Source organism: Carassius auratus, chromosome 36 (assembly GCF_003368295.1).
Source record: "Carassius auratus strain Wakin chromosome 36, ASM336829v1, whole genome shotgun sequence".
Lineage (NCBI taxonomy): Eukaryota > Metazoa > Chordata > Actinopteri > Cypriniformes > Cyprinidae > Carassius > Carassius auratus.
Window position 1 is genome coordinate 20144884 of NC_039278.1, and position 13351 is coordinate 20158234.

The window sequence follows — 13351 nt, forward strand, 5'->3', positions numbered from 1 at the left end:
AATTTAACAATCTATTCTTGTCATTGATTGAGAAACATGCGCCTTTAAAGAAGTTTACTGTAAGGAATAACGTCACGCCTTGGTTGGATGATGAACTGAAAAATTCTATGAAAATAAGAGGTCAAATGAAAAGAACAGCAGTTACTACAGGAAATAAATGTGATTGGGACCTTTATCGTAAAATGAGAAATTCTGTTACTAAACTTAATAAAAAGAAGAAGAAAATCTATTTTGATAATCATGTTAAAAATATAGGTAATTATAGTAGGAAGTTATGGAATGTTTTAAATCAATTGACTGGTAAGAAAAATAAAATAATTCCATCTTTTTTGGAAACAGGTGATACATTTATAACTAAGCCAATAGATATTGCAAATTATCTTAATGATTATTTTATAAGAAAATTAGATAAACTAAGAGAAAATATGCCTAATCTATTAATAAGAAATGAACTGATGAAAAATAAAAACTTAAGGTAAATGGAGCGCAGCTGGAGGAAAACAAAACTAGAGGTATTTCGTATTGCTTGGCGGGAAAGTAGCATATCCTATAGAAAAGCATTAAAAACTGCTAGATCTGATTACTTTTCTTCTCTTTTAGAAGAAAACAAACATTACCCCAGGTATTTATTCAATACAGTGGCTAAATTAACGAAAAATAAAGCCTCAACAAGTGTTGACATTTCCCAACACCACAACAGTAATGACTTTATGAACTACTTTACTTCTAAAATCGATACTATTAGAGATAAAATTGCAACCATTCAGCCGTCAGCTACAGTATCTCATCAGACAGTGCACTATAGACCCCTTGAGGAACAGTTCCACTCATTCTCTACTATAGGAGAGGAAGAATTGTATAAACTTGTTAAATCATCTAAACCAACAACATGTATGTTAGACCCTATACCATCTAAGCTCCTAAAAGAGGTGATTCCAGAAGTCATAGGTCCTCTTCTGACTATTATTAATTCCTCACTGTCATTAGGATATGTCCCCAAAACCTTCAAACTGGCTGTTATTAAGCCTCTCATAAAAAAACCACAACTTGACCCCAGAGAACTTGTTAATTATAGACCAATCTCGAATCTCCCTTTTCTGTCCAAGATACTAGAAAAGGTGGTATCCTCACAATTATATTCCTTCTTAGAGAAAAATGGTATATGTGAGGATTTCCAGTCAGGATTTAGACCGTATCATAGTACTGAGACTGCTCTCCTTAGAGTTACAAATGATCTGCTTGTAGCAAGGTTCAACACAGTCTTAATAGGAAGGAAGAAGGCAGGGGTCGGCTTGTTGCTGGGACGCTCGTTTATTTAACAATAACAAACAAATCACGATGCCCTCTGGGCGTAGACAGCAAACGATTGCTTAAACACGGTCAATAACTTCAATAACTTCAAAGCACTGTTGTAGCTTTCCCAGTGCAGAACGAGGTCCCAGCGTGTCTCTCTCTCCTTCTCTCTGCGGTGACTCGGCTTATATCCGGTCTCTCCACGCCAATTACTGCAATCAAACACACGTGTTCGTTATTTGCACTTGACCTACTTACGCCTCGCTCTGCTCCCTCCGTCTCTCTCCCGTTGCAGATTCCGCTAAACCACGCCCCCCTCGCCACACTGCTCTTATCATCTGATCGTGGGTGTATCTCTCTATTAGTTTTATTGGATCTTAGTGCTGCGTTTGACACAATTGACCACAACATTCTTTTGCATAGACTTGAACACTTTGTTGGCATCAGTGGAAGTGCATTAGCATGGTTTAAATCGTACTTATATGACCGCCATCAGTTCGTAGCAGTGAATGAAGATGTATCATATCGATCACAAGTGCAGTATGGAGTACCTCAAGGCTCAGTACTAGGGCCGCTACTCTTCACGCTTTATATGTTACCCTTGGGAGATATCATCAGGAAACATGGTGTTAGCTTTCACTGTTATGCTGATGATACTCAGCTCTATATTTCCTCGCAGCCCGGTGAAACACACCAATTTGAAAAACTAATGGAATGCATAGTCGATATAAAAAATTGGATGACGAGTAATTTCTTACTGCTAAATTCAGAAAAAAAAGAGGTGTTAATCATAGGGCCTAAAAACTCTGCTTGTAATAACCTAGAACACTGTCTAAGACTTGATGGTTGCTCTGTCAATTCTTCGTCATCAGTTAGGAACCTAGGTGTGCTACTTGATCGCAATCTTTCCTTAGAAAGCCACGTTTCTAGCATTTGTAAAACTGCATTTTTCCATCTCAAAAATATATCTAAATTACGGCCTATGCTCTCAATGTCAAATGCAGAAATGTTAATCCATGCATTTATGACTTCAAGGTTAGACTATTGTAATGCTTTATTGGGTGGTTGTTCTGCACACTTGGTAAACAAACTACAGCTAGTCCAAAATGCAGCAGCAAGAGTTCTTACTAGAACCAGGAAGTATGACCATATTAGCCCGGTCCTGTCCACACTGCACTGGCTCCCTATCAAACATCGTATAGATTTTAAAATATTGCTTATTACTTATAAAGCCCTGAATGGTTTAGCACCTCAGTATTTGAATGAGCTCCTTTTACATTATACTCCTCTACGTCCGCTACGTTCTCAAAACTCAGGCAATTTGATAATACCTAGAATATCAAAATCAACTGCGGGCGGCAGATCCTTTTCCTATTTGGCGCCTAAACTCTGGAATAACCTACCTAACATTGTTCGGGAGGCAGACACACTCTTGCAGTTTAAATCTAGATTAAAGACCCATCTCTTTAACCTGGCATACACATAACATACTAATATGCTTTTAATATCCAAATCTGTTAAAGGATTTTTAGGCTGCATTAATTTGGTAAACCGGAACCGGAAACACTTCACATAACACCGTACTTTCTACATCATTAGAAGAATGGCATCTACGCTAATATTTGTCTGTTTCTCTCTTGTTCCGAGGTCACCGTAGCCACCAGATCCAGTCTGTAACCAGATCAGAGGGTCACTGCAGTCACCCGGATCCAGTACGTATCCAGACCAGATGGTGGATCAGCACCTAGAAAGGACCTCTACATCCCTGAAAGACAGCGGAGACCAGGACAACTAGAGCCTCAGATACAGATCCCCTGCAAAGACCTTGTCTCAGAGGAGCACCAGGACAAGACCACAGGAAACAGATGATTCTTCTGCACAATCTGACTTTGCTGCAGCCTGGAATTGAACTACTGGTTTTCAACTGAGTCTGGTTTCTCCCAAGGTTTTTTTCTCCATTCTGTCACCGATGGAGTTTCGGTTCCTTGCCGCTGTCGCCTCTGGCTTGCTTAGTTGGGGTCACTTCATCTACAGCGATATCATTGACTTGATTGCAAATAAATGCACAGACACTATTTAAACTGAACAGAGATGACATAACTGAATTCAATGATGAACTGCCTTTAACTATCATTTTGCATTATTGAGACACTGTTTTCCAAATGAATGTTGTTCAGTGCTTTGACGCAATGTATTTTGTTTAAAGCACTATATAAATAAAGGTGATTGATTGATTGATTGAAGGTTTAAATTAGAAAGTGTAAATATAGATCAAGTAAATAATCTTTTAATAGCCTGTAAAAACAAACCACCGGGTATCGACGGTCTTGACAGCAGGCTTCTTAAACTAGCTCCTGACTCTATTGCCCCTGTTCTAACCCACATCATTAACCTCAGTTTTATCTGCTGTACCTGCCCACATGCATGGAAGCAGGCTAAAATAGTTCCTCTGCCCAAAGATTAGAAATTGCCTTTCTCTGGTCCCAACAGTCGCCCGATAAGTATATTACCTGTATTATCTAAAATAATGGAATCTATAGTATATGATCAAATTAACAACTATTTTTATACAAATGATTTATTAACAGATTTTCAGCATGCATACAGAAAAAGTCACTCCACTGCCACTGCACTGACTCACATGTCTGATGATTGGCTTAGAGAGACTGAAAAGAGAAATATTATTGGTGCTGTATTTTTAGATTTTTCTGCTGCCTTTGACATCATAGATCACGAACTGTTATTAACAAAATTATCTTGTTATGGTTTTGAGCAGTCAGCAATCACATGGATGTACAGTTATTTGTCAAACAGAACACATACAGTGTTTTTTAACAGCAGTCTCTCACGTATCAGAAATATCACATGTGGCGTACCCCAAGGCAGTTGTCTGGGTCCATTATTATTTAATATTTTTACTAATGATTTACCGTACACTTTACATAAGGTGAACATTGTCATGTACGCTGATGATTCAACTATATATACATCAGCAAGTACACAAATGGAACTAGAAACTGTTTTAAATATAGAATTACAATATGTAGTAGATTGGATCAAATTAAATAAACTGGCATTAAACAAAGTAAAAACTAACTGCATGATTTTAGGTCAATCAAACATCAGTCAAAATCCTGTAATTAATATTAAAATTAATAACGCAATTATTAAACAGGTGCATGAGACCAAACTGCTGGGTGTAACAGTTGACCCTAGATTATCATGTAAAGAACATATTAATAATATTATTGCAAAAATGGGAAGAGGTATATCTATTATGAGAAGACATGCACATTTTTTAACTTCAAATATTATGAATTATGCGATGAAAGCACTAATATTGACGTACCTCGATTATTGCCCAGCAGTTTGGTCAAATGCCAAAGAGAAAAAGATGGAGTTGGATCCATGCACAGTCTTGCAATCATGGGTGTAAAGGGAGTAGAGGAATGGGCACAGCACACAGCCCTGTGGTATTAAGTGTGATCATAAGATATTGAACAAGGGTCGGCCCATGCAGGGCTCTATTGGTTCCCTTGTTTTAATTAGAAGTTCCCCCCAGCTCGGCATGCCTCCAAACTGCCCGGGCCCCCATGTGCACTTGCATATCCTGCACACCCAGACAATGCCACTGGGAGACAGATGTGCACTTTAGGTATTGTTATCATGATCATTACCACCACCTTGTGGAAGAATAGGACAATACAAATGATTATTAATGTACTTATTCATAAGTACGCTTATCCATGCGTAAGTTATCCAGACGTTTATCGACACGTAAGTTATCCAGACACAAAGTAAAAAAATGCACAAATTTCACCTCATCTGGCATAACTTATCGCCTAACAGTGCTTATTTAAACGCCGTTTAAATATTGATACGGTGGTAAAAAGCATCCGAATTCTGACCCATTTGGCCTTCCATAGAACACACCCTGAGCAGCTCTGACATCACTGTAGTTCAGTGAGAGACTCTGAGAAAGTGAAACTTACTTGATCAACAACATGAACGCCAGAAACCATCGAACTCTTTAAACAACAGAATATTGAGTCGTTCAGAGACACTTGTGAACACATCTGATACTCACAGGTAAGAGATAGAAATATAAGAGAGATTGTCCTGAACCGGTTTCTAATGGCAGTGTTCTGGTTTAGTAGGGTTTATGTCAGACTGGAATGAGTTGAACAGAAGCAGGTTTAAGTTTGTCAAATACTCAGATACTTTAGATGTTTACTGCACTGAAATGATATCAGAATTGTATTAACAGTATGTCATTAGATCGAACAAAGTTTGGTGTTTCTGTCATTTTGTCACGCGACGTAAAGACAAACAGGTAAAACAGGAAGTAAATGACCTGCAGACAAACTGAACACAAACCTGCTTCACTGCAGCTGAAAATCACTTTCACATTACACAATAACTTATGATCATATAATATAGTTTGTGGAAAGATTAATCTAATTTTTGATAAGGAGATATATATGTTTGTTGGAAAATATAAAGCTTGATCTTTGTACTTTGTACAGCAGGTCATAGTTCAGATTGCTCAGTAAGTTTACGAGTCTCTCACTTTGTTTCAAACAAATGATTGTGTTTCCATCACTATCAGTTCTCACATTTTAACCAGTTAAAGTATCATTTTTCTTTAAAAGGCTTTAAGAAGGAAAGAACAATGGCAGAATCTTCACTAACAGCAAGAAAAACCAGGAGAAAGAGTATTGAATATGATCCTCCATGTAAGTCAATAACCCAGAAAAACACTTTGACTTTGACTTTTCTTTTATAATATTGAACATGTACAGTTCAGGAATGTAAAGCAGATCAAATAATTTAATCTTAACAATAATAATTATTGTACATATATTTATTATTTAGGTAGTGGTTATGTAATGAGCTTCATATTTAGGTTCTGATCAGCTTGTCTGGGTTCATTTTACAATAATAACCAGCTGACTGTACATGATCTCTTTATATCTGAGTTTCTTCAGCACTCTTTGTCTCTAAACACTCTTTACATTCAACCAGCTTCATGAGGTGCATCATGGGATTCTTCATAAACAGTATTGAAGGAGTTCACACTAATCCTAAATAATGTCTCTTTCCAGTAATGTCATCCTCCATGAGTTCACTGTCTGAGGAGATTCAGTGCTCTGTATGTCTGGATGTGTTCACTGATCCAGTCTCGACTCCATGTGGACACAACTTCTGCAAGATCTGTCTGAATAAGTGCTGGGACAACAGCCAGACCTGCAGCTGTCCATACTGTAAAGAAACATTCAAGCAAAGACCTGATCTCAAGATTAACACCACACTCCGAGAGCTCGTAGATCACTGTAAGAAGAAAAGTCCTGAGAAAACAACTGAAGTTCTGTGTGACTTCTGTGAGGAAAGAAAGCTGAAAGCGCTGAAGTCGTGTCTGGTGTGTCAGAGCTCTTACTGTGAAACTCACCTGGAGCCTCATTTGAGAGTGACACGTTTGAAGAAACACAAACTGATGGATCCTGTGAGTAATCTGGAGGACTATATATGTCAGAAACACGAGAAACCTCTGGATCTGTTCTGTAGAGATGATCAGACATGTGTGTGTTCAATCTGCTCTGTGAAAGACCACAAGAACCACAACACTGTTCCTATAGAAGAGGAGAGTCAAGAGAAGAAGGTAGACGTTATTATTCTTTTAAAGGACTGATATCATGAGGAATCAGATTTGATTTCATATTGTGAGTTTAATCTGTGTTATGATAAATGTGTCTGTGTTGTTCTCTCTATAGACTGAACTGATGAAGACACAGAAAGACGTGCAGCTGATGATCCAGAACAGAATCAAGAAGATTCAAGACATCAAACACTCAGCAGAAGTCAGAAAAGTGAGTTTAAAATAATAGAATAAAATAAATATTTTATTGTAAATATTTACCATTTCAACAAACTTCAATGTTTAGAGACATTGAGAAGACATAACAATAACAAAATAAACAAACAATCAAACGAATGACAGATGACTATCAGACTCAAATATCCAGCAACAGCCAATAAAACAAGAAGTAAAATGTCCAGGGCTTGTTCTGCTCTCGTCCAGGGTGCAGAGTGAAGTTTAATACTTCATTTGAGGGATTCTGAAAACACATGTAGCCTATGTATGTGAACAAAAATGTATGAGCAATAGTTACACAGATTCTTCTGTTAGCAAACACTGCTAATAATGTGTTGCCTGTCCTGGTTGAGCAGAGAAACACAGAGAAGGAGAAAGCAGTCCGTGTGGAGCTCTTCACTGATCTCATCCGCTCCATTGAGAGACATCAGACTGAACTGCTGGAGATGATGGAGGAGCAGCAGAAAGCAGCAGAGAAACAGGAGCAAGAGCTGATTGAAGAGCTGGAGCAGGAGATCACTGAGCTAAAGATGAGAAACACTGAGCTGGAGCAGCTCTCACACACTGAAGATCACCTCCACCTCCTACAGGTCAGTCAACATGATCTCTCTGATCAATCATAATGCAGGATATGACATGCTGAAGGATTTCTCCTCTCTCCTGCTGTAGAGTCACTCATCCCTGTGCAGCTCTAGAAACACCAGGAACTGGCCTGAGATCAGTATGAAGACTCATGAGAGTCTGGAGACTCTGAGGAGAGATCTGACTCAACTGAAGGACACTATAGATGAGAAACTCACACTAACTGGTACATCAATACACACTGATCAGATAGAAACATGATAGTGTACTCTGTTCTTTAAATATAAGCTTCAGATCTGATTGTTTTCTTGTCATGTGTCTCTACAGAGCTGAAGTGGATGCAGCAGTATGCAGGTACAGTGTGCTGTCTGCACTACACTAGTTTACATTCATACACTCACTGCTTCATTACTGCACTACAATCTGATTAAACACGGGGTTAACTAAAAACATCAGCATCACAGAATATCTGTATTCTCTGTTTTCTCAGTGGATGTGACTCTGGATCCTGATACAGCTCATCCTAAACTCATTCTGTCTGATGATGGAAAACAAGTGAGACATGGAGACATTAGACAGAAACTCCCAGACAAACCAGAGAGATTTGATTACTGTGCCTGTGCCCTGGGAAAGGAGGGATTCTCCTCAGGGAGATTTTATTTTGAGGTGCAGGTGAAGGGAAAGACTGAATGGGATTTAGGAGTGGCCAGAGAATCCATTAACAGGAAGGGACGGATCACACTGAGTCCCAGAGATGGATACTGGACTGTGTTTCTGAGGAATGGAGATGAATATAAAGCCGGTGCTGGTCCTTCTGTCTCTCTGTCTCTGAGAGTGAAGCCGCAGCGGGTCGGTGTGTTTGTGGATTATGAGGAGGGTCTGGTCTCCTTTTATGATGTGGAGTCCAGCTCTCATATCTACTCTTTCACTGCTCAGTCTTTCACTGAAAAACTCTATCCATTATTTAACCCATGCCCTAATGATGGAGGAAAAAACTCAAGTCCACTGATCATCACACCTTTCAGTTATAATAAATGAATTTACTCAATTATCAAATGCAAGATTAAAATAATGAATTCATAATAAATAATCTGGAAACATTATGTGCTGCTATTTTTAATAATTTTCTTATCAGTTTTTAAAATCTAAATGATCTTATCACATTTTTTTTTTGTTCAGTAAATTATATTTTGTTCAACTTTTCATAAATATTTCTGCCATTTTTTACCTGACAATGTGAAATTGCCATCTATGCAAAGTTGGTGCAATAAAATAACGTCATAGTTAACAATTACTTGTTTACATACATAGATAGATAGATAGATAGATAGATAGATAGATAGATAGATAGATAGATAGATAGATAGATCATGTAACATAATTCTTAAATGTATAACAAGACTAGTTTCTTAATCATTACCAGGACAGTAGAAGACTAAAATGTCTGTGTCAAAAAAAAAAAGCTTTCATTAAGAATTGGAAGTTTTGGAGCACAGAAATATGTTTGGCCTCATTTTAAGGAAGAACCTTGGCAGTTCATTGTTGAGCTGAATTTTTTTTAAAGTGAAACAGAAATGTTATAGAGGCTTTAGTTTATGACAACATTTTTATACAAACACATATTTTATAAAACATGCTAAACTAAAAAAAAAAACTACTAGAAATCAAAACCTAACAATTAGTTATTGGTTGTGGAGTAATTAAATGCACAATGTCTATCACAATAACACACACAGTGTATGTAATGTGTGTGTGTACACTATATATATGTATACACACGTGCACAAACTCAGACTTCCCTCATTTATCATATAAAGTCCAGCACAGCAGGATCATCATGTAACAGGTTCAGCGAGGCTAGGATTTCTCAGAAGATAATAAAAGAAAAAAAGAACAGAAAAACATTATATAAATAAATAAAATAAATAAATAATTACATCGTGCTGCTCTGTGAACCCTTCGAGATTTTAAGAGAACTCATGTAAGTTATACTGGATGCTCTTAGGAGAGAAAATTATATTAAAAAAAATGAATTACTCAAAAATCAGGCTAATATCTTACTAGATAACCTCAGTTACATGTAACATGGATGTGTAACTATTAAAAATAAATTAAACAACAACATATAGTTCAGAAAAGAAAAACAGACTACAGCTGAACAATTATTTCTGAATAAATTAAACTTATTTTTTTAGGGAAATAAAAAAAGTCTAAATATTACTCTTGTACTGATTGTTATAATTAGCATATTTTTAATTAAAATGAATTTGTTGAGCCATATTTATTTCAATAATATTTTTAATGTCTGCTTTAAAGTTTCAGGGTAAACTATTCACCTTCAAATGATTTAACATTTCAATAAAACTATTTTTAGTTATTGCAGTATTTAAGTTATACAACGAAATATATTTAAAATCCAACAAAGGCAGATAAAAGCGCAATCTGGAGAAAAAAATAACTTTTACAATAACCCTTTTTTATATTTTGAGTTCCTCCAGGAACCTCTGGAGCACTTTGAGTTCTGGTGTAATGAAAGAGTGACTCCAGAAGCTCAGAACTGGAAACAAAGTGCTTCAAACATCCAAAGAGTTCTTACATCAACTGCAAAGACTATAATGTTTCCTCCAGGAACAATATGATGAGAAAAAGAGCTTCGACGCACTTAAAATAAATGATTAAGTTCCTCCAGCATCAAAAGGATTTCTGAGGCACCTTTAGTTTTTAGAGTATTGTTCTTTTCATCTTTTCAGCGAACTATGGTCAGTTATTTCCAAGTTAATGGTCATTTTTACGTAATAAAAAATCATAAGAATATTAAGTAAAGATCATATTCCATGAAGATATTTAGTAAATGTCCTACTGTAAATATATCAAAACTTATTTTTTGATTAGTAATATGCATCGCTAAGAATTCATTTGAACAACTTTAAAGATGATTTTCTCAATATTTAGATTTTTTTGCTCCCTCGGATTCCAGATTTTCAAATAGTTGTATCTCAACCTAATATTATCATATCATAACAAACCATACACCAATGGAAAGATGATTTATTCAGCTTTCAGATGATGCACAGATCTCAATTTGGACTGGTTTTGTGTTCCAGGGTCACATTTGCATTTATTTTTTCAGCCTGAGTGAACTCTGAAAAGGACAACAAATGACAATAATGATTGTAACATGGAGTCAGAGACGTTCGGATCCATTTGCAGTATTTTATTCGAATGGTCAGACAGGCAGTAATCAGCAAACAGTGTCAAGTATGTGATGGGATCTCCAGAAACAGAAACAATATCAGACAGAGAATCACGGGCGGTATACACAATCCACGGTAATACACGGAAAGAACAGACACAGGGAAACCGCTTGGAGTCAGACGGGGCTAAACAAGACTTCACAATGTGTGAGAATCCAAACACAGTATATAAAGAGGAGAGGTAATGGGGAACACCTGGTGGTGATTAACCTAAAGCATAGGAATATGGGGAATGGGGTTCAAGGGCAGTCCAGCTGACAATCGTGACTTTGTGTCCATGATAAGGCAGGTAGAAAGTTCACACATGGCCTTCATAGCCGTGACAGGACAGACAGTGAGTTCACAGACGGGTACAACTGACACCTCTGGAGGTTCTTCTGCAGTTTCAGCTGCCATCTCTGGAAACACAGTAGGTGCCGCTGTCTCAGGAGTCTCTGTCGTGGTGTATGCAGCACAAACACTTCATAAAGACATCCCCATTGTGGGAAGCACTACAGACAGGGGAAAAAAGTTCAGGAACAGGAGGGCTAGAGTCAATCAGTTTCGGGATAGTGACGAGACTCTGGACGGTCAGCTGGGACACCTGTAGTCTGATGTTCAGAAGGAGGTGGACATCATCAGTCAGGTGCTGCATCAGTATCAGTTGTATTCACCGGATGCTCTCCATTTTATTACGTGTGATTTTAACAAATGTTCTCTGGAGGGAGTTTTACATTTCCAACAATATATTGACTCTCCTTCAGCAATCAAAAAATACTTGACTTATGTTATGGGTCGATACCAGATGCATATAGATCCTTTTCCAGAGCCCAAATGTTTGTGTCTCTTTGCAACCATAATCCAGTGCTTTCACGTCACTGGTTATTTGTTGTTTTACATTGTTTGTTTGTATATATATATATTTTTTTAAATATTAGTAATGTAATGTTGTTGTTTTTTAGAAAAATATGGGTTTTGAACAACTTTGTAAACCAGCGAGCACTTGTAATCGTCTTTGGACACAGTTACGATCGCAGCTCCATATGTTTCGCTGTGGTTATATTTAAGATGCTGTAGATCAGGACCAGTTTAATAGTTTAAGAGGAAAGAATAAAAAAGATGCAGCAGTTTAAGAGATATCGTCAGCTGAAGGACAACAGAAATGTCAAAGAGCTCATTTATGGTCTGATGTGCACATGTCTGTGAGCTACTTTCAGTCTGACAAATAGTGCAACAGTGAACTGACTGATGGAATTAAAGAACAGAATCATATTTCACTTCACTGTTCATAATAAAGGCAATCAAAGTTATTTTAACTAAACATTGCAGAAATAGTAGGCTACTTGTTTGCACCGTGTGTATCTGACTCTGATGTTCATTTCTAAACTTGGTCACCACTCTTAACCAATCATCTTCCTTTGCAGTTGTGGTCATATCTTCCTTTCTATAACCTTCGAATGCATCAGAACAAGCCACACTGACATGTTTCTAGCACTGATTAACAACAATGAAGATTAAAAAGTACAGTGGTGTGAAAAGAGTTCCTGATTTCTTTTTTTTTCTTTTTTTGCATGTTTGCCACACTTTAATGTTTCAGATCATCAAACAAATTTAAATATAAGTCAAAGACAACACGAGTAAACACACCATGCAGTTTTTAAATGAAGGTTTTTATTATTAAGCGGAAGAAACATCCAAAACTACATGGCCCTGTGTGAAGAAGTGTTTGCTCCTCTGTTAAAACTGTGGTTTATCACACCTGAGTTCAGTTTCTCTGGCCACACTCAGACCTGATTACTGTCACACCTGTTCACAATCAACAAATCTCTGAAATAGGACCTGCCTGACAAAGTGAAGTAGACCAAAAGATAGAAATCATGCCTAGATAGAAAGTAATTGAGATATATCAGTCTGTAAAAGATTATAAAGCCATTTCTAAAGATTTGGGACTCCAGCTAACACAGTGAGAGCCGTTATTCACTAATGGAGCTGCTCCACTGCAGCGACTTAAACTGTAATGATGCGCTTTGCTGTAATAATGCAATGCCACTCAAATAATGCAGAAACACTCAAGAAAGCAAAACACTCGCAAAGAGTGCATGTGTTTGTACTGTTGCAGAACGAGAGGAACAGTATTAATGTACTGCCGAGCGCATTACACACAAGCTGCTGGATTCACTTTCGCCAGAAACTCATGTGTGCTTGAACAGGGCCGTGCACAGCCCTTTTGAGGGGCATGTGCTGAAACTGCACCCCCCTCCCTTTTTTTATATCAAGATTATTTAGTAAGCCTGCATAAAAGGAAGAAATGGTCACATCAAATTCAATAACACAAAATAATAGTCTCAAAAGCTTTAGATTTATTCACGAT

General features: G+C 37.3%; 1 protein-coding gene across 1 annotated transcript; it reads left to right on the plus strand.

Moving 5' to 3' along the window:
- The first annotated feature begins 5302 nt into the window (after nt 1-5302).
- On the plus strand, nt 5303-8800 carry LOC113055587 (E3 ubiquitin-protein ligase TRIM39-like). The gene is made up of 9 exons (XM_026221989.1): nt 5303-5382; nt 5820-5842; nt 5946-6029; nt 6399-6952; nt 7065-7160; nt 7522-7755; nt 7835-7973; nt 8075-8101; nt 8238-8800. The coding sequence occupies exons 3-9, from the start codon at nt 5966-5968 to the stop codon at nt 8783-8785; spliced, it is 1662 nt and encodes a 553-aa protein (XP_026077774.1). The 5' UTR covers nt 5303-5382; nt 5820-5842; nt 5946-5965; the 3' UTR covers nt 8786-8800.
- The last annotated feature ends 4551 nt before the right edge of the window (nt 8801-13351 follow it).

Coding starts and splice junctions, on each gene's coding strand:
- LOC113055587 (XM_026221989.1), top strand. CDS start 5,966: ATGGCAGAATCTTCACTAACAGCAAGAAAAACCAGGAGAAAGAGTATT. Junction 7,756..7,834: donor ATCACCTCCACCTCCTACAG/GTCAGTCAACAT, acceptor CTCCTGCTGTAG/AGTCACTCATCCCTGTGCAG. Junction 7,974..8,074: donor TGAGAAACTCACACTAACTG/GTACATCAATAC, acceptor GTGTCTCTACAG/AGCTGAAGTGGATGCAGCAG.